The sequence below is a fragment of the Lepidochelys kempii genome, chromosome 15 (genome assembly GCF_965140265.1).
Source record: "Lepidochelys kempii isolate rLepKem1 chromosome 15, rLepKem1.hap2, whole genome shotgun sequence".
Taxonomy (NCBI): Eukaryota; Metazoa; Chordata; order Testudines; family Cheloniidae; genus Lepidochelys; species Lepidochelys kempii.
The window spans coordinates 1,497,750-1,519,526 of NC_133270.1; the positions used below are offsets into that span (position 1 = coordinate 1,497,750).

Sequence of the window (21,777 nt, forward strand, 5' to 3'; positions counted from 1 at the left end):
ACTATACATATAAAATGATGGGGTCTAAATTAGCTGTTACCAAGATCTTGGAGTCATTGTGGGTAGTTCTCTGAAATCATTCACTCAATGTGCAGCGGCAATCAAAAAAGTCAACAGAATGTTGAGAATCATTAAGAAAGGGATAGATAATAAGACAGAAAATATCATATTGCCCCTATGTAAATCCATGGTACGGTCACATCTTGAATACTGCATGCAGGTCTGGTCACCCCAACTCAAAAATGATATATTGGAATTGGAAAGGGTACAGAAAAGGGCAACAAAAATGATTGGGAGTATGGAACAGCTTCCATATGAGGAGAGATTAATAAGGCTGGGACTTTTCAGCTTGGAAAAGAGATGACTAAGGAGGGGATATGATAGAGGTCTATAAAATCATGACTGGTGTGGAGAAATTAAATGAGGAAGTGTTATTTACTCCTTTTCCTAACACAAGAACTAGGGGTCACTAAATGAAATTAAAACAAACAAAAGGAAGTATTTCTTCACACAACGCACAGTCAGTCTGTGGAACTCTTTGCCGGAGGATATTGTGAAGGCCAAGATAATAACAGGGTTCAAAAAAGAACTAGATAAGTTCATGGAGCATAGGTCCATCAATGGCTATTAGCCAGGATGGGCAGGGATGGTGTCCCTAGCCTGTTTGCCAGAAGCGGGGAATGGGTGACAGGGGATGGATCATTGGATGATTACCTGCTCTGTTCATTCCCTCTGAAGCACCTGGCATTGGCCACTGTCAGAGGATGGGATGCTGGTCTGGATGGACCTTTGCTCTGACCCAGTATGGCCATTCCTATGTGTATGGGCCAGCGGCAGTCTGTGGGGCTTGTTCTGTGGTTCTGGACAAGGAGACCATGTGTGGGGGGAAGGTTGTGTACCCCAGAGGGTGTCTTTCTCTCTTTTGCGCCTCAGAAGGAAAACATTGCAGCACCTCTAGGAAGATCCCTGCTGTTCCAATCACAATGGCCCAAAGTTGAAGCTAGGCAAATTCAGACTGGAAATAAAGCTAGGATTGTTAACAGCGAGGGTAATTAATTACCGGACTAATTCCCTGAGGGTCAGGTCCAGCGCTGGCAATTCTAAAATCAGGATGCTGTTCTAAAGGCTCCGTTCTGGGAATTAGGGTGGGGCAGGTCTCTGGCTGGTGCTACACAGGTCAGACTAGATGATCACAATGGGCCCTTCTGGCCTTGGAATCTCTGAATCTAAGTTACTTGGCTGGTGCCACCATTAGCCATAACTTGCCTGGGCAGAATGGAAGCTGCTCCCAGTTTCCAGCTGATGCTGTGGTCTGGGTTATATTTTGCTGCCAGCCCCCAGATCTGCACACACCAAGCCCATGTGGGTCAGGAACCTGGGTCCATGGGCCTGTTGGGAGTGGTAATGAGAAGAGCAGTGTGGCCAGGGCAGCTTTGAAGGTTGTCTGTGAAACAACAGCCATATATGCCATGGCATGGCACTGGGTGCCACTGGGCTGGGCATGAGTGGACACCAGGCTCTCTGGTGCTGCCTGAAGAGTTTGTCTTAAGGGAACATTGTTTTCAAAGGTGGTGTCTCTAAAGACACCTGCCAGTTACATAGAGCCACAGCTAACTCCAGCTTACCCACCCGGGGTACACCCACCTCCTGGCACACCCATGCCCCTACCTTCCTCTGAACCCAGCCATGCCCTTACCCATTCACCCCATGCCCCACCTGCCTCCCTCTGAACCCAACCTTGCCCCTTACCCCATTCACCCCATGCCCCACCCACCTCCCTTTGCAGTCACCTCCAACACACCCCTCAGCTCCACCAACTTCAGCTCCACCAGACTTGACCTACTCCTCAGCCCCCCACCCAACACACCCTTGTACCCCCGATGCACTCACGACTCCCACCTAAAGCTCCAGGACCAGCTGTCCTCATTTCCCAGCCCCTCTGTCCTTCTCTCACCTGGAGCTGTGCATGCCCCGCTTGTGTCCCATGGAAAGGCTGCCGGGGTGCTCTGGGTCCATTCCCCTCTCAGCACCCTGCAGGATTTTCCCCAGGCCAGGATTGCTCCCAATCACAGTTGGACTCGGTCATGCCCAGATCAGTTCATAAATTCCATTTTTATTTGGATTGAAAATAAAATTAAAAAAAAGAAACCCAAACCCACACTGGTCTGATGCTACATCCAGGCTGTAGGGGCATGAGTGTGTCTGGTGGTCAGGAACAGACACAGGGAGGGCGCACATGGAGGTGACATGGATGAGAGGGCTGTGTCAGGAAGGCAGTTCAGAAGTGGCTCTCCAGGCAGGACACTCACTTACCAAGCCAGAGGGGCTGAGAGCTGAGGCAGCCCCCTCTCAAAGTGGGGTGGTGATGTGATCAAGGACAGACTATGGCCAGCTACATTCCACAATGGATGACTATCTGTGGGGCCCAGAGGGTTACTGGGCTAATAACCCAGCTGTTATACAGCACTTTTAATCAGGGTAAGTATCATTATCTCCATTTTACAGCTGGGGAAACTGAGGCACAGAGACTTACCTAAGGTCATCCAGTAGGCCCGTGGTATAGCTGGGACTAGAACCCAAGTCCCAGCCCACTGGTCTGTCCACTAGGCCAAACTGGAACATGGGGGCCATTGGGCGCAGTCTGTAGGACAGTCCCAGAGGGGGCCGAACAGGCCAAAAGCAGATGAGTCATGCACAGTGTGAGCTCCCTCAACGAGCCTGGATGCCCCTTACCGACAGGAAGCAGCTAGGGAATGTCTCACATGTGGATTTTCCGATGGTAACAGGGCCTGAGCTGCAGTACAGACTGAGTGTAAAACCTGACGATTCCTGCAGCCTGTCTTTGCCCATGCCCTCACACCCAGGGCCATAGACAACAGGCTTCCTGATGACAAGAGCAGCACAGCTGGGGTGAAAAGTGTGTGGTTTCTGGGACCTGTGGAGGTGGTTATGGGGAGATGGTGGAATCCAGCCCTTGTTACTGAGGTCCATGCAATGCCCGAATCTCAAATAGAAAATTTCGGTGAGTGTGTATTGCTTATGGGATGTTTTGGTTTATCATAAATATAGAGATTTAGAATATATTATATATCTGATAGGACTCTAATCTCCGGTTATAAAAGCACACGCTATTGCATCACTCAGATGGGGGGGGACTCCATGCACGGTACATGCACTTTGTTTTAGTCTAAACGTTCCGCAAACAGCCATGCGCGTCCAAGCGACCTCTCTTGCCCCGAGGCAAGTGGGAGCCGCCCCAGGGGAACCCATGTGCTCAGCAGACACGATGGCCCCATTTCGGGGAAGGGCGGATGTGGGTGAGGAGTTGGTGGGTGTGCACAGGACACGTTCCATGGAGGAATAGTTTGGTTTTTTCCTCCCCCCTTTGTGTATATATTCTATAATATATATATATATATACATATTTATTTATATATGTCTGTCTGTCTTTGTTCTTCTGCTAAGCAGTCTGTCTGTCTGTCTGGGCTACTTCATCCCGCTCCTCAGCACCTGATTGGCGGCGATCAGCATGACGCTGATGATGAAAGCGATGGCGAAGGCGCAGATGAGGCTCTTCCGGACGCACGTCTGTCGGATTTGCTGGTTTGAGCAGGCTACAGGTGGAAAGGAGAGGAGAGAGGGAGAGGGAGGAAGGGGAGATGCAGGTTAGTTTGGTGTCCTCTGTCACCCCCCAGTCCCAGGTTCATCTCAAAGATTCATCCGCATCCTTCACACACACTGACTTCAGGCAGCCTTCTGCTTCCTTCCATTTGCTCTCCCTGCTTGCAGTCCTGCCTGCTAGGAAGTCCCTGGCATCCCCTACCTGGGATGCTGCAGGTGCGGGAGTCCCAGTGAAGGTTCCCTCCTTGATGCCAGGTGGCTTTGCTGTGAAGCCCTGGCATGGTGCTCTGCCACTTGGCATGCAGAGCGGCAGCTGGCCTGCGAAGCACCCAAGTGGCCTCCTGCTGCATTAACATTCTGAGCAGCCCAGAGCCAGAGTAGAACAGTCACTTTCTTAATTAACATTTTTTAAAAAGGGAGTAATAGGGTTCAGTCCCTCTGGCTGGTGCAGTTGCTGGCTCCTCAGGGAGAGGCATCGGGCAGCATGTAGGTGACTTTCCTCACCCAGAAGGCCTGTGATGTTGGGTACTAGAAAAAGTCACCATGTTCTAGATGCAAAAGATCCCAATGGTCTCTGTAGTGGATGACCTAGAGACTGTGCTGCTTTCACTAAATCAGCCTTAGTGGGGCAGCAACATCCACAGTTCATGTGGGTGTGAAACACAGTGACATGGAACATGGTGATCTCCACCAGCCACATTTGCACAGAACACAATGATCTCTACCAGCCACATGTGCATAGAATGCAGTGATGTCCACCGTGTGTGGATTCTGTATGGAATTGTGACCTCGGTGGTGTACATGTGACTAGCCAGGGTGACATGTCTGTAACATGAAGTATATATGGGCAGAAGGTGGTGACCTCCATGAGATGTGTTTCAAATACGGGGAGCTCAGAAGCTTCCATGTGTACATGTCCAGAATGTGAGGACTTGACATTCTCTTGGGTGTGCTGGTGAATAGGGTGCGGAGGGGTGAGCCACATATTAATCAGCCGTATTTGAGGGCCTCACATTGAGAGCAGTAGCCAGGCAATGCAGAGGGATTTACTGCAGCCAATCAGAGCAGATATATTTGCATAATTGTAATATATGTACTCACGATAGTACAAAGCCCTATGTGGTTATTGGCTGACAGTCACGGCATTGTTAGGCAATCAGAACACTGGGATTTGCATACTGTACTGTGACTGATAAATAACTCTACACTCATACAACTCAGAACTCCTCAGCCAGTCAGAGTGCAGGGAATCCCCTAATGAGAGAGGAGTGTATAGTTAGAAATCAGTAAGTGCACTTTGATTCCCTTAGGCAATTACATTGCTGCATGATAAGACCTTACCCTACCATTATCAAAATGCAGCCATCTCTGGGGTGGAACAGGTCAGCTGTCCTTCTAGACATTAGCTTCTGCCATGGCCCCTCTTATTTGTCTCCTCTCTAAACTAAACAGCCCAAGATCCTTTCAATCGCTCCTTGTATGGGATTTTCTCCAGGGCTGCAATCATTTTTGTTATTCCCTGGGCTGACAGGTTGTATACCTCGTCCTGGTTCTAAAAGGGGGAATGTGGGCCTAGGAGACCAATTAATTAACCTGGCTACACCTGGAGGGTGGGCCAGGCCTTATTAAGGGTGAAACCCAGCTGGGGAAGGAACTGGGTGATGATTATAAAGACAGGAAGCCTGCAGCCATGGGGAAGGGCTGTAGGGAAAGAGGGAAAGGAACTCAGCAGTCTGGGACCAGAGAGTGGTGAGACCTGTGGGGAATAGGATAGCTCCTGCAGGCTGATGGGGAAGCCTGGGGAGGGGAACCTGGAAGACATAGGTCTGAAGCAAGCCCTTGTGGCCAGCCCTGACCCAAAGACAGGCACTGGACCTCTGGGAAGAAGCACTGGGTGGTGCTCAGTATTACAAAGATCCCAGAGAGGTGCTGGGAGAGAGGGTTATGGCAGCAAGGAGACCAGGGAGGCAGTGGAAGGTGTTTGAAGGGGGTATTGTGGGGCCCCTTGATGGTGCTATTTAAAAGCCAAACAGACTTGCAGGAATTGGGGGCTAGACAGGCCCCTGGAAAATCTTGGATTTTAAGAGTTTTAAAGAAATAAAATTTGGGTTCTGTCAGTATTTTGCTGTGATTTCTATAAAGGATGTTGCTTTGCTCTGCTTAGTATGGGTTAACCTAGGATCTATCTCTGCCTTCCTAGCAACAATCTGGGGTCCCTTGAAGAGTGTTTGGGGAGGTAAACATACCCTCTGCCCTGGTGGTGCTGGTCCTGGTCCTGAGGGCGGATGTGAAAAGGCCACTGCACAAAACCTGCCCGTAGCTCAGAGCGCTGGGCAAAACCAAAGTCTCCAAGGAGCCTCACCCAAGCAGGGCCTGATCGTCTCATGCTCCTGGGTCGCCCCCTGACCTGAGGGGCAGAGCCAGGCAGCGGGGAGAGGAACAGCCCAGTGTCCTGTATTCGCACGTGATGCATCACAACAAGCCCACCCGCCTGCTCCCCGCTTCCTCAGACAACTCTGTAGGGGCAAGGTGGCTGATGAGGGCAGATGACAGGGAATCAGGGACTGAAGTATGGTTCACTCCTTACCATGGTCTGGCTGCTCCAGGCAGCACCAGAGATGGACAGCAAGCTCCTGGATGCTGATTGTAAGCTCCTTGGGGCATGTCGAGTTCTGTGTCTGTTTGGAGTCTAGCACCATGGGGCTTGGGCCATGCTCCTAGGCACTATGGGACCAATAGTGAGCGGCAGCCTGGAGCTGCCAGGGCTGGGGGAGAGTCACTTACGCTCCACGTCGACAGCGCACTCCTCTGCATTGCCCATGTGGCTTTCCTCCTCCGTCATGATGATGTTCTCAATGTCCCTCATGGACAGGTGTTCGCAGAAGGTGTCATAGAGCAACCGCTTCAGCTCATCCACGGTCAGCTTCTGCATGTCGCACTGTGGCGAGGGGAAACAGCACATGGACCCCTCAGGGGGGGATTGCAGGAACCGCGCCATGTCCCGTGATCTCCCCTGGGCATCATGTGATTTCTGGCTGTGTGCCATGGGGAGCAGCGCACGGCACGGCTGTCACTGCTCAGTCACCATCACAGGCCTCTGGTCATGCAGGGAGCATGGCCTCAGCGCAGCAGCCGCTGATCTCACACAGGGCACGGGACTGGCATGTTGCCAGTCGCACCCGGAGAGCACAGGCCTGGCGCCATGGTCCCCAAAACCTGGCCGCCATGCAGCATGTGTGGTGTCATGGCTGTCATGTGACCTCACCATTGAGGGCAGGGACACATTGAGTCCCATGCGGGCAGTGGGGTGGAAGGGGAGCCAGGGGAGGCCCACAGTGTGGTTGACAAGCATGATGGCAATGTCACAGATAGGCAGCTGCCCTGCCAGAGTGGAGGATGGAGCAAAGACTGGACTGTTGTGCGGTAGAGCGCATCCCACCTGCCCCTAGTCACACTGACACTAGGAGCTCTTTGCTCCTATAGGGCTGGAGTCAGGGGCCCTGAGTCCAGTTTTCCCATCTGGGCCCTGACTCTCCCCTTTTTAGGAGTTAAAGCAGCACAAAGAGGAAACCCCCCAACCAGGAAAATGCAAACTAACCCTTGCCCTGGGTTCTGCAGTGTGAGCGTGCACCAGGTGTGATGTGTCCAAGGAGAGCTGATGAGCCACCCCGAGGAGAGGCTCCTGGAGATGCTAAAGATGGGCAAATTGGGCTCCTGGGGAACAGTGCAAATCAGAAAGAGGCCAGGATGTACCCTTCCATAACCCCCCTGAGACCAACGGGGCTGGGCCAAAGGTGGAGTTGATCCAGAGGCAGCAAGTGACAGCTGCTCATGTCAAAACAAAGCTAAGCCACATTAAAGAAGAGGCTCCCCTAAGCAGGGCCGGCTCTACCGTTTTTGCCGCCCCAAGCAGTGAAAAAGCCTGTTGCCGCCACGGCCGGCAGGAGAGAGAGAAGCTGCATCCGAATTGCCTCGGCCGCGGAAACTCTGCCGCCCCTTCCTGACTGCTGCCCCATGCACCTGCTTGGAACCCCGGTGCCTGGAGCCGGCCCTGCCCCTAAGATGCTTCTCTCCTGAGCAAGGGAGGTGTGGGCGTGAGGCGGTCCCAGGGCTTGCTCCTTCACTTCTCTGGTTACAGAAAGGAGGTGTGGCTTTCCAGAAAGGAGGCGTGGTCAAGGCCAACTCCCTCCCACTCCCAGGATCCCTTCCAAGAACAGCAAGTGGGGTTTGCAGCAGACACAGGTGCTGGGGTGGGAGGGGGTGGGCTTGTTGGTGGGGGGCGTGGGGTGGGGGTCAGTGCTCTTTGTGGGGGCTCTCTGGCTGGGTTTATGGCAGTTGTCAGTGCAGCGTCTGTGAAACACAACCCGTGCTGCCCCGTGTCACCACTAGGGGCTCCCTCCGACCAGGCGTGGACGGGGCAGTCACGGCAGAGTCTGCGGCGCGCGCTGCCGTAACAGGGCGCATCCGGGGTGTGGACGATGCGCTGACGCTGGCCGCCAGCGGCTGGTGTATGCAGGGGGGAGCTGGCTGTTGAGGGTCCAGGTGTGTGGAGCTGAGGGGCCAGGGCAGTCACACACCTTGTGGGGCACAAGGCTGCGGCGTGTCCGTGCTGCCGGCACCACGGGCAGGGTGGGAGCAGCGGGGTCAGCGTCGGTTCCCCAGGGAGGCACATGAGCATTCCTTGGGCACGTCCTGCCTCCGGCCGCGTTCCCTTTATCCCTCCTCGCCCCCTCGGGCTGTCGGCCTCCCTGATCGCACGGACCCCCTCAGCTGCCCCTCGGTGCTCTTTGGAATAGAGAGGGTCCACATCGGAGCCTGCTGTGGTTGGTATAGGCAGTGGCTGTTTGCTGGGGCCCCCATAAATGAGGAACTTCCATGGGTGCTGTCCTACCAGGTTCTCTCCTCTGTATGGTACATCTGCCCCCCCCCCCCCCCAGCACTGGCTGCTCCTTCCATGGCAGATCCCCAGGGACCTGGGGGGAGAACAGGCCTGGAGTAACTTTGGGATCTGCTCTCCCTCTGTGTCCATGATTCTCCCACCCCAGGTTTGGGGATCTAAGTGGAGGCGTCAGGGCGAAGGCAGGGTGTGGAGAGGACCATGGATGGGGCACCAGCTACCTTCCAGAAGACGGTGTCGAAGTCTGTGCCATGGAACTTCTCAGGGATCCCCGAGGTGGAGAGCTTGGGCCCCAGTAACGTCACAAACTCCTCAAAATCCACCTGCCCGTCCCCTGGGAAAGAAAGAGGCACAAGTTACCTCCCCTGGTGCAGGCGGGACACTCATTGGAGCTCTATCTTCTCTCCCCCTCTGGTGCCGTGTGTATACGTTTTCCAGCCAAACCCAAACTGATTTCAGCCCAAACTGGAACATTGTTTTCAATTAAAAGTTGAATTTCCCGCTGAGAACATCGACAAAACGATTTTCCCATGTTGTCAAACTGTCGGGGGGTAGGGGAGAGGGGGAGGGGTCCCCTGTTTTCTGACCCATGCTAATGGTTTGCCCTGGGGGGTGGCAATCACAGACCTCCTGGGGCTGCTGATCCAGGGGCTCCATCTCTGGCATGGGGACATGGCCAGTGTGATTCGCTGGGGGGCATCCTGCCCGTTCCCCAGGCCTGGATGGAGAGATCCACCCCTGCCCCCTCAGTGCTGTCTCTTCCCATGAACCACCAGCAGGGGGCACCAGCACTAGAGGCCTGTGGGAAAATGGGAACAAGCCAAATCCCTCCCTAGCCCCTCCCGCACCACAAGCCCTATGGGACCCAATAGCTATGGATGAGGGACTGAAGAGGAGAGAGACAGAGGGTGGTAAAGGGAGAATGGGATAAAAGGAAATTGCAAGAGAATCAGGTGTGGGGGCAGGGGAGACTGGTCCTGAGCAGAGAGAGATGCTGGGGTACGTGGAAACGAGGGCCTGATTTGCATTGCCCAACACCTAGACCTGTGCAAAGGGGCATGAAATGCTCCCGGTCAGACTGAGTAGCTTTTCCCACCCACTCGGTGCTGGTGTCGGTGAGAATCAGGCCCAGGGCTGGGAGCAGTGGAGACAGGGACTTGCAGAAAGGCAGCAGATCGTGTGTCCTAAAGAAAATATGCTGAACTTGGATGAAAGAGCGAGGAGCTCAGGGCTCAACAGCCAACAAGCACTCTGTGGGGGCAGCCCGGGGGCTGCGAGGCAGGAGCCCAGCCGGAGACAGGGGCAGTGAGATTTGGGCGGGCGAGAGGTTGGCACGGTTTGAACAGAAAGGTTCATTTTCAATGAAAAACTGGCACTTTTCCCAGACTGAGTCGTTTTTTCAAGAAAAATTATTGACCCTGTCAAACTATTATTTGTGTTGAGGTAGCATCTCAGAGCCCCGGCCCTGGCCTGGCCCCCGTTGTGCGAAGCGTTGGTCAGACCCAGAGCAAAGGGCAGTCCCTGCCCCAAGCGCTTACAATCGGAAGTAAATCTTTTGGGGTTTGTTTTCAAAAAAGCTCCTGCCCGTCCCTCCTCCCCGATATTTTGGGTCAAAATGTTTTACCAAAGATTAATTTTTTGATAACCATGTCTGTGGTGTTTTCAATATTCAATTTAAAATAAATACAACATTTTGCATAGATGAAAAATGGGTCAGTTTTGAACCCTTCAAACAGCTCTGAAGTTCTGACGAGCCGGAACTCTGCCCAGTGGCTTTTGTGCCCCCTGTCGCCCGGCTCAGAGGACGCGGTGCGTGGGAATGCTCTCTTGCACAGTTCACCCAGCAGGGTGGGCTGCTTGGGTCAAACACTGATTTCCAAATGCAGCCCTGTTAACGGGCCAGATACAGTCTCTGGGTTGGTGCTAGGGAGTCCCCCACTGATCAGCACAGCACAGAGCATCCATGCCATTGCATAGCAAGATCTGTGGCAGCTGGGAGGGGCAGGTGGCCTGGGGGACAGAGGCAGGGATAGTGTGAGCCACACAGGCACTATGGATTAAACCCTCGGCACCTGGTGAGTTCGTGTGAGCATGAGCTCTTGCCTATCATGTGGCTTGAAGGGTAAGCAAGAAGGAGAGAGCGTGATGCAGAGGAGATGTTAAGAGATGACAGGCAGAAAGATGGGAGGGAAACAGAATGGGGTGAAGGAGAGAGAGAGAGAGAGATAAAGAGGACAGAGAAAAAGGAAGAGAGAACAACCTAAGTGAGAGAGACATGAGCAGAGGAGATAGGGAATGATCTCAGCTGGAGGTGACCCTCTGCTCATCTTGTGAGAACACTTGATCGCCATCCTCTTTTTAGAGTAGAAGCCGTGTTAGTCTGTATTTGCAAAAAGGAAAGGAGGACTTGTGGCACCTTAGAGACTAACCAATTTATTTGAGCATAAGCTTTCGTGAGCTACAGCTCACTTCATCGGATGCATATTGTGGAAAGTGTAGAAGATCTTTTTATACACACAAAACATGAAAAAATACCTCCCCCCACCCCACTCTCCTGCTGGTAATAGCTTATCCTCTTTTTAACAGCCCTTAACATATTTGAAGAATGTTATCAGGTCCCTCCTCAGTCCTCTTTTCTCCAGACTAAACACAGCCCATTTTTAAACCTTCGCTCACATGTCAGGTTTTCTAAACCTTTGATCATTTCTGTAGCTCTCCTACCTGCCTGTACTTTAGACATGTCCCCAGGACACAGGCATTGGATCAGACTGGCAGAGACCCTGATGTTTTTTTGCCTTCCTCTGGGGCATGGGTCACTTGCAGGTTTAAAACCAGTGTAAATGGTGAACTCTCTGTAATGTGAAGTCTTTAAATCATGATTTGAGGACTTCGGTAACTCAGCCAGAGGTTAGGGGTCTGTTACAGCAGTGGGAGGGTGGGGCTCTGTGGCCTGTGATATGCAGGAGGTCAGATTTAGGTGATCATGATGGTTCCTTCCGGCCTTAGAGTCTCAGAGTCACAGTAACTGTGCAAAAGCCTCCGATTGGCTCTCCCCCCGCTGCCACAGAGCAAGCAGGTATGGAGGTCCTATTAGGGGAATGTGCTTGTGGGCTCACGCAACAGGAAGGCCAATATCCTGGAGACTTGTGGGCAGCAAGACAGGGCTACAGCCTCCTTCCGGGACTCGTTAATATCCATCCCAGAGATCTGGGGCCTGTGCCAGCAGAGCTGGCAGCCTCTGGGAAATTATTAGGGGATGCCAGCATTAATTCTCTCCTTTATACGGATAGCTTCCTTCAGCTGTCACTGAGAGCAGGGCCCTCCCCAGAACTGCAGCCCGCCAGCAGGGTCAGACCCTAAGAGGACACTCAGACAAAAACCCAAAGATTGAAGGGCTCCCTGAACCATTGCCAGCAAAGGTCAACAAGAAACTCTGATCCCACCTCCTTGCTGAGGTTCTGAGACACAAGGAAAGGGCTGAGCTGGAGAGCAGAGCCTGGAGCAGATGGCGCGCTCCTGTGACATTGCCGGTGGGGAGCTGGGGATCAGAACCTGGGGAGGGGTTACCAGGGAAGGTGGGACAGCCGAGCTCTAGGGATGCTGCGGGAGGAGTGCTACTAGAAGGGGATGGGAAGCTGGAACACCTGTACGTTTAACCAGGCCAGAAAGGAAAGATGTTAGCTAATGAGGCCGAGTCTTTTAGGAACAGAGCAGTGTTTAAAACTATCCCCTCTCCATTGTAGCAACCTGCATGGAACTTGGAGGGAGGAGCACAGGGTGCAGGAGGGAAGAGTGTGGATACCCCACAAAGTCAGTCTGTGTGCACATGGCTGAAATGCTCTTTCTAAATCATCCTCTTAGTAAAGAGCCAGTGTGAAGGGAACCTCTCAATCCCTGTACAAGCCCGATGAGGCAGGAAACAGAACACCACAAATGCAGGGAGTTCAATTTCCGAACCTATCTCAGGGGGCCAGGAACATTCCCAGGTTGTGTGTGTGTATGTGTGTGTATGTGATAGCTGCTTTCAACTACCTGAAAGGGGGTTCCAAAGAGGATGGCTCTAAACTGTTCTCAATGGTAGCAGATGACAGAACGAGGAGTAATGGTCTCAAGTTGCAGTGGGGGAGGTTTAGATTGGATATTAGGAAAAACTTTTTCACTAAGAGGGTGGTGAAACACTGGAATGCGTTACCTAGGGAGGTGGTAGAATCTCCTTCCTTAGAGGTTTTTAAGGTCAGGCTTGACAAAGCTCTGGCTGGGATGATTTAACTGGGAATTGGTCCTGCTTCGAGCAGGGGGTTGGACTAGATGACCTTCTGGGGTCCCTTCCAACCCTGATATTCTATGATTCTATGATTCTATGACTGAACTTCCCTCTCTCCCAGGACTGGACCCCTACAGGGCAGGGCTGACCCACATTGGTGGGGTAGGGCAGAGGGGTGCTTGCCCTGCATTTGTCTGTTCTGTACCTGTCCTGTGAATAAAGAGAACTTTGGTCTCCAGTGCTGGCACTAAAAATTAATGATGGAGGGAGATGGTGACCTGGCAGTTTTGCCTGAAGGGCTTTTTAAAGTTAGGAACCCACCACCGTCCAATAAATTAACATGCTGTTTAAGGTCCAAGATCAGTAAAAGATCAACAGGTGCAGATTTTAAAGTGATCAAATGACTGTAGACCCACCTCTGATCTCCATCACTCTGTGGAGCTGCTCCAGATAATACCCATGTCAGCGAGACCAAAGTCCAGCCCATTTTGTGGAAAAACAAAGGGACTGATTTGGTCTCTTGCCCCAGTGTCTAAATGCTGCTGTGCTGATGCATAGGGGATGAAACTGTGCAGCAAGGGGCTGGGGAAGGAGGCCTGCAATGCAGGGATGGTGCAGAGTTGCCATACCCAGCCTTATACAGTGCCCATTGCAAGCCCTGGCATGGAGGGAGCATCTCCATAGCTCACCCCTCGATAAGGATTCTGCTCTGCTGCAGCACTTGGGAGGGTTCCATAAATTAGAGCACCCCTTGGGCTGCTCTAATTTCTGATGGGGGCCACAGAGCCCCTGGAGCAGCCCAGAACCTCAAAGCCATCTTGGATGCCCCTTCTGAAGGCCCAGCACAGACTCTCACCCCAAGTCCCTCCTTTATTTACTTGCCAGGGTGTGGTATATATGCAATAGGCATACATCTCTCTAGCAGTCTTTATGTTGCTGTTGGTCTTGGTAACATTATCATCTGTTGCAAGGAAACAAATCCAGCAGTTCTGGATCTCAGGCCTAAGGCTCTCTGATCCCCTCCAGCTCTCACTGGGCTACATGATACCATCTGCGATCATACCGCTGCCCACGAGGCTGCACTGACAGAAGCAGAGCCGATCAAAGCCAGTGCAGCAGAGCTGAGCTGGGGCCTTGACACCTAGCTCTTCCCAGCCTTTGAGAAACAGGCTGCAAATTAGTAGGCACACCAGAACGTTAAATTCCACTAAACAAAGCTCACATATCATCACAGCCGACATGATGATGATGATGATGATGAATATTTATACTAAGTATTTATAGTGCATTGTAGAGGTACCCAGCTCCTTACAAAGGCAGAGATATTCTCTACCCCTCCTAACACAGATGAGAGAAGCAATGGCCCAGGAGGAGAGGGAGGGGGAAGTATTTTTGGAAGAGGTGGGTTTTAGGGGGAGACTTGAAGTAGGTGAGAGGTTCATGGTGAGAGGCCCTGCCAAGGTTACAGGGCAGCAGGGTAGAAGGTGGGCAGGAAGGTGAGGGGATTGGGAGGAGACCTGGGAGTGGCTTGGAAAGCAGAAGACAAAGTCAGAGATGTAGGAGGTGCCACAGGGCTTGGGAGATGCTAAGTCTGTTGCACTAAAGGGAGCTGATGAGGGTTTCTGGGAAGGATGAAGGTGGCCTGAGAGGCAGCATGGTGAATAGTCTGGAGGGGAGGAGGTCACAGTGAGACTGGGAGGGAGGGCAAAGGCTCATCCATAAAACAAGCCCAGACTCATGACACAGTGCTGTCTGGTGCCAGGGGTTCTGATAACAACCAGTTAGATAAGGGAAAGTGATGGATCCTTCATGGCAGAAGAGACAGGACTTAACTGTAATGAGTTCAAGGGAATTCTTTTACAAGGCTGCTGGGCACAGACATCCACTGGAGTTCTCTCTGGTTCTGCACCTCCCAGCCCACACTGCCCAGGGTCACCACACAGGGTCTCCCGATGTCCTGGCCTGGACTCTCCTGTCACAGGAGGGACTGCTGACTCCACTCCGGGTCCAGTTTGAGAGGTGTGGGAGGGAGAGATGGTGTCACAGGAAACTGAGATCAAAATGCACTCTGGTTCCAATGTTACGCTGGCTGACTCCCTAAATGGGCACCGTCCACGTGCACGCACACAGATATTTGCATTTTCCTCATATCCTTGTTACCAAGAGCACTTTAGATGATTAAATCTGAAAGGGTTTATTGAAATCTAATTTATTGTTCACTGTTCATGTTGCTTATTTTTTCACTGCACTCAGCTTTGACAGCGAAACGACTGTCGGCTGGTCAATTTCACTTCTGGGCTCTGGGGCTGACCATAGCACTGTGATGTTTTTGTTCCCCATGCTGCAGGGGAAGGTGTCATTTAAAACTGCTTTCAGTAAAAAAAAGTCCTACGGATGGAAGAGCCATCACGTGTACGTGTACATGTACAGGGCTCAGCAGGGGGTTTGAACCCTAAGCCTTCAGATCAGCGCTCCGTCGCTTGAACTAAAGGAGCGATATCGTCACCTGGTAGCAGTAGTAGGCTACTTTTCCTGTGATGGGCACGTCCCGGAAGGCACTGCGGTACACACATTTCCACGTCTCACACAAATCTAAATACTGGGCCTATAACCAGCTGCCGTCCACCTTTTTAACAAATGTTTAAAATGTAACAGGGCAAGAAGGATCAGGTGCTTGCAATGAGGAGATGGCAGCAAAAATGGAAACTAACTAGAGAAAAGGAGCAGCCCCTGGAATGTGGATCAGCTGCATTTCCTTTCCCACTGGCCCAGGTCCTCCAAGACAGGAGCTGGCGAGCTGACAGCATAGCTCCATCTCTGCTGCGGCAGAGGGCAGAGGCAGCGTGAGGGGCTACGGAGGAAGGTAGCTCTGGCAGCATATCTATCCCATACTCGGACAGTTGCAGTCACACTCACACACCTGCGCATATTTCATTGAGCTGTTGCCTTTTACAGCAGAGAGATTAGATCCATTCCCAAAGAAAATATCCTTGATAGCTGGCGACATCAAATCTGTGATCGCTTTGGCAATGTGGCTTGCATCAGAGTCACACCAGCGAGACAGCGGAGTGCAGGAAGACAGAATGGAGCGGCACAGGAGGGAGGGAGAGAGATAAAGGAGGAGGAGAATGATAAGGGGTACAATTACCCGCTGCAGGGTATGTGTCAATGAGAGTTACTTGGCGGGGGGGGGTATGAGGGACCCTGAGAGGTGGCCAGGGAGCCATGAGAGATGGAGCCAGTGAATGGGGGGGGGGCTGAGAGAAAGTGAAAGATGAAGAGGTGGTGGGAGAGGGAGCTGGAGAGAAACCCAAAATGAGAAAGACAATGTGAAAGAAAGCTAACTGGAGAGAGATGACAACAATGGTAGGAGAGGGAGTGAGGAATTCAGTGGAGAGAGCAAAGGGACACTCTGGCAGAGTGGGGTTTGCTCGGGGTAATGGGATTGTGACAGTATGGGGTCATGGGGAGCAGGCTGAGCTGGGTAGATTGCGATCCCACACAGGGGGGCTGGAACAATTTGTATAGAGGGGGGCTGAGAGCCCTGGAACCAAACTGTAAACCCTGGATATAATGGAAACCACTGCAAGCCAGGAGGTGCAGCAGCCTCCCCAGAATCCCTAGTTCCAGCACCTATGACTCCATTTCTGTGGTCTGTGACTCTCCCTGCTGGCTGAGATGCTGCAGGTACCCAGACCCCAGCGAGGCAGTGAGATGTCCTGCCTGGATAGGGAATCAGAATGGGCTACGCAGGAGGGCTTTCCTGGCCCTGCCATCTCTGCTCCTCTGGGCTGGAGTCACCCCACGGACACAGGAAGATAGCATCCAGGAAGGGGGGAGTCACCCCCAGGGGGCAGGCAGTGTTTCTGCCATCCCTGTCCCTGGGAGGGCGTCCCCTAGCCTCCCTGGCCACACCCTCTCCCAGTCCAGCCATGCTCACTCCTGGGGAAGTGCTGGCCTCTTGTGACAGCCCTGGTTTGCTGCCTCCCCTGCTGGGCTTTCTGCTTTGCACACCAGGTCCATGCCTAGCCCCATGTACTAAGAGCAGGGGTGCTGGGGACCAGAGACATTGCCCTCCAAAGAGAACAGAGGATGGGGCTGAAAGAGGGAGAGAGGATGGAGTAGGAAGGAATGTGGGAGAAGTCTCAAGGGAATGAGGGGCAGGCCTGTCACAGGGGTGGGTCCCAGGAAGGTCCTAGGGTCTGAGGAGCAGTGCCACACCCAGGGGCAGAAGAGACAGGAGAGGTGAGACTTACCATCCATGTCCAGCCGCTGGATGATGACCTCCAGCTCCACCTCATTGGGCATGTAGCCCAGAGAGCGCATGGCTGTGCCCAGCTCCTGCTTAGAGATGAAGCCATTCCCATCCCGGTCAAACACTTTGAAGGCTTCCCGGATCTCTGTGGAGAGGGAGGGGAGTGAGTGAGCCTGGCAGCCAGGTTGCCCCTTCACCCACCTGAGCCCTGGGGATTTGACTCCCAGGGGGTGGTACAGACAGGGGTCCTATTCACCCCACCCCCTCGGCATGGCAGTGACTCTCACTGGGAATGTCTGCTGTCTTGTAGGGGTGGGATCTTCAGCTGGAAATGTGCTGCTTAAACTCACAGCATTATCTGTCGAGAGTCCTTTTCCGGCACCAGTCCCTGAGCACCTCACGATCTCTAACAGGTTTGTCCTCACATGTTCCCAGGAGGCAGAGCAGAGCTATTATCCCCAGAGTACAGATGAGAAACTGGGGCAGAGAGACCAAAGCCCAGAGCCTCTAAGGTATTTAGATGCCTAATTTTCATGGTGATTAATAGAAGTTAGGTGCCTAAACACCTATTTGTTGAAAAATAACCAATCTTAAAAATAGCTTTTTCAGGCACAATCTCACTGGCTCTGGCCTAATGACGTTGTTACAGTGATGCCTGGAGAGTGGCTCATTCCCTGGTGTTTCAGTGTGTTCACTACACCATGTCAACCGCCAGCTTCAGCCCACTGGCTGCAGCCCTTTGAAAGCATCTTGTTGCTGTTCAGTGGCTTCATTTCCAATAACCATGGAGCGGAGTCATCCCTGTTGTGTTTGCACCCTGGGTATTTACTGAGTTCTGAGTGAGTGCATGTCTAAAAAAGGGTTATGTGAATGTTCCAACTGTGAGCATCACACACCCACTAGGTTTGGGAGGAACCTCTCACTCCAGACCCACCTGCTTGAGTTGCAGGGAACAAGGTAGAAAAATTCTACCAATTTAGAATCATAGGGTTAGGAGGGTCCACAAGGGTCATCTAGTCTAATCCCCTGCCAAGATGCAAGAGTTGTATCTAAACCACCCAAGACAGATGGCTCCAGCCTCCTCTTGAAAACCTTCAGGGAAGGAGCTTCCATGACCTTCCTAGGCAGTCTGTTCCATTGTCCTGCTGTTCTTACAGGTACAGAGTTTTTCCTGAGATTTCTTCTAAATCTGCTCTGCTGTAGTTTGAATCCGTTGCCTCTTGTCCTGCCCTCTGTGGCAAGAGAGGACAACTTTTCTCCATCTTTTTTATGGCAGCCTTTCAAGTATTTGAGGACTGCTATAATGTCCTCCCTTAATCTTCTCTTTTCCAAACTAAATGTAAACAGGGTCTGCTGAATTCTTCCCTGACAACTAGCTGGGAGAGGGAGAGACTTCAAGAGCAAACTGTATTTACATGAACATACCTACTCTGCTTAGTTATCCAGCAGGTAGAGTGATGTGTTGCTCAGAGTGATCAACTTTGGCTGGTGTTGGGTTACAAATCACCTTAGTACTGAATGCAGGGGTAGTGAAATGCTGTTACCAATTTTGGTGTTATTGTGAATATAGGGGAGCAGAACTGTGCTTAACCTGTCCCAAATGAGGGGGTCATCCTCAGCTGAAAGGACCTCGTTAAGCCAGGGGCTTGAATGCCAGAGGCCTGTGGAAGTAAGAGGGGTGGGGGACAGGTGTTCTAGCCAGGAGGTGTGTGGTCCTTTCCAGACTGGTTTAGTCTGTTCCTCCCCACTGTTCAAATAAAGAGCTATATAGGCTTCATTAGAAACCTCTTTATTGTTTTAAATATTCAATCAGAACAAAATCACTTGAGGTGAGGCAGTTTCTTCCCAGTCTGCAAAGAGCTCAAAATTATGAAGAGACTGATGTGCAGAGGTCGCAGCAGAAAGGCAAGTAGCAGCAGAAGGGGACTCACAGTCAGCTGGTGAGGCAGTGAGGAGCCGGGGCTGGCAGGACAGCCAGGGGAGAGGAACTGCAGCTGGCAGGGCAGCCAGCCAAAGCAAGTGCTCAGCTGCTGAAGCAAGCCAGGTGCCTTCTTCCCTGGGTGGGAGGTGAACTCACACAGATGCACCTCTGAACCCTGGGGGTCCTCTCTGACCAAGGGCAACCCCTGTGAGTGGGGTGTGGTGAGGGAGCAGAGAGGGGCACAGAAAAGTAACTTTCGGTTGTTGGACTCAAGATCAGGCGGAAGGCTCTGCCCCATGCACTCTGGGGTGGGCATCCTGCTCACAGCTTTATGATTATAAATCCTGCTTGTGGCATTTTCCCTAACTAATGTTGGGTGACTTCCCTCCTTTCATTAAAAGTTTCTTTTCTACATTCAGACTCTATGCTTGTGAGAGGGGAAGTATTGCCTCTCAGAGGCACCCAGGGGTGGTGTGTAATTTTCCCAGGTTACTGGGAAAGGAACCCCTAGATATCAAACCTGGCCCTGGTTGCTGCTGACTCCACCTGGCAGAAGGGTTACATAAACATATTCAGTTCCTTCAGCCTTAGCTCATATAGCCTGCATTCCATCCCTTTGATCATCTTTGTTGTTCACCTCTGGTTCCTTTCCAGTTTTTCGACAGCCTTTCCATACACTAGTGACCAAAATCAACACAGGCCTCCAGCGGAGGCCTACCAGTGCCGAGTATAGCGGCGCTATCCCTGCCTGTGACTTGCATGCTGCACCTCTGCTAATGCAGGCTGACACTGCATTTGCTTTTTTTGGCAACAGCTTCGCAGTCTTGACTCATGTTGAGGACTTGATCCACCAGAGCTCCCAGATACTTCTCAGTAGTGCTGCTGCCAAGCCAGTTTTTCTTCCTAAGTGTAGCACAGTAGTATAAGGGCCCTACTGTCAATCAAACCATAACCCCACCCCTTGACCCCTTGACCACGCCTCTTGACCCCTCTAACAACTCCTCCCCCCACCCTCTACCAATCAGGAGGGGGTTTTCCCTTGTAGGACTTCCCCCAAGAGGAGCTTTGACCAATCAGGGCGAGTTCTGGGGCAGGGATGACCCGTCCGGAAGTGGGTCTTGTGACCCCTCTAATGACTCCGCCCCCAACCCTCTACCAATCAAGAGGGGTTTCACCCCTGTAGGACCTCCCCAAGAGGAGATTTGACCAATCAGGATGAGTTCCGGGGTGGGGTGACCCGACCGGAAACGATTCGCGTGTGACCCCTCTAACGACTCCTCCCACCAACCTCTACCAATCAGGCTGCCCGGAGACCAGATTTGACCAAAATAGGGCATGTTCGGGGACGGGGTGAACTGCCCAAAAGAGGGGCATGTGACCCCTCTGCCAATCAGAGTGCAGCACCATCACCCCATAAGTCCCAGCGTCGGGCGGAAGAGGCTGTCTTTTACCAAGAGCGCGTGTTTTACAAATCGTGGAAACATGGACTCCTTCACCACCCCCGTGAGAACTTCAGACTTTGTTTTAGCCCCGAGGGCCTTCGACAAACCACAGAGAAAGCGCTACATCAGCGACAGTTCCGAGGAGGAGGGGGGATTGAGGGGAGCCCTTTGGCCCAGCCATTGAGGGATACCCTGGACCCTGAAACACAGCCGCTTGTGGGGCCCCGCGATGAGCGTGATGGCCTCTTGTTGTCCACCCCCCTGGAGGAAGAAGGTGATCGCAGCTCGGGGAAGTCACTAGTGGACAAGATGAACGGAAGAGACAACACTCAGGTAAATGAATGCTTAAGAGGTGACGGTCGAGGTTGGGGGTGTAACGGGGCTAGGAACCAGGGACTGTGTAAATCAAAAACCAAGCGGCGGGGTGCTTACGCTGTTTCTTTTCTAAAAAAAAAAAAAAAAAATCTCGACAGTTCTACGATGCCTTTCTAGAGGACCCAGAGACCCTGGACAGCGTTGCACCAAGCAGCAAAGATGAACCGGGCCCACCTTGTTTTTGCTCAACGCCGATACAAAATGTTGAAGAGGACTCCGAGGATGACGGCTATGAGGAGTTTAGGAGGAGGCGTGGCATGGAACTGACTGAGCCAGTGTCACATTGTGAGCGTAAAAAAGTCATGCGGACTATTGTACGCGTTGCTGTTTATGCTGTTCTTAATCACTGTCTTAGGGAAAAGCTTTTTGAAGATTGTGAGTGCTGTGTCATAGATGCACCAGGCCAGCGGCACCATGACTGTGTGACTTGGACTTCAGTGGATATAAACTGCAAGCTCCGGGGCCTGTGTGTTGAGCTGTGCTTGGAAAGCTTATTAAACACTGTTATTGCCATAGGTTATGCTATGCAATGTCTGTGCCTAACCCAAGAACATTTAGCACAAGGGGTGACCTTGATAAATGCTGTGCAATTCAGTGGAGACCCTGACCATGTTTTAAAGAAAATGACCAAACTGGAAGATGCCTGCTTAGAGCGTTATATTGACCGTCCGCACAAAAAGTTACAGAACCCTGCTTAAGAAAAAGCCTATTTGTAAGAAATCTAAAAGGATTAAGTTAGAAAATGGTGAGGGGCCAAACATGCGATATAAAACTGGGTAGCTGTAAATTTTAAAAAAAATCTATTGAAAAGGGCTTTGTGACTATCTGTATTTTTGTTAAAAGGTCTCTGGCCCTTAAGGGAGCTTAAAGTTTTTTTTCTTTCTTTCTTTTTTTAATGGAGCATCTTGGTTTGTTTTCAAGGAGCTGTATGTCTTTTAAATTAAAAAAAAATTGTTTGTGAGAACTTGTGTCTTTTGTGTAAGAGAGACCCATTTACAGCAA

At 51.9% G+C, this 21,777-nt stretch overlaps 1 protein-coding gene across 1 annotated transcript in view; it reads right to left on the minus strand.

Moving 5' to 3' along the window:
• Positions 1–2,093: 2,093 nt before the first annotated feature.
• The window catches only part of CABP7 (calcium binding protein 7), an 80,866-nt gene continuing 61,182 nt past the window's right edge, over positions 2,094–21,777 (minus strand). Inside the window, exons 2-5 of the mRNA XM_073312516.1 lie at positions 17,039–17,182; positions 8,740–8,852; positions 6,406–6,559; positions 2,094–3,614 (exon numbers count right to left, since the gene is read on the minus strand). Coding sequence (XP_073168617.1) covers positions 3,487–3,614; positions 6,406–6,559; positions 8,740–8,852; positions 17,039–17,182 — 539 coding nt within the window. The 3' untranslated portion in view covers positions 2,094–3,486. The remainder of the gene's footprint in view (positions 3,615–6,405; positions 6,560–8,739; positions 8,853–17,038; positions 17,183–21,777) is intronic.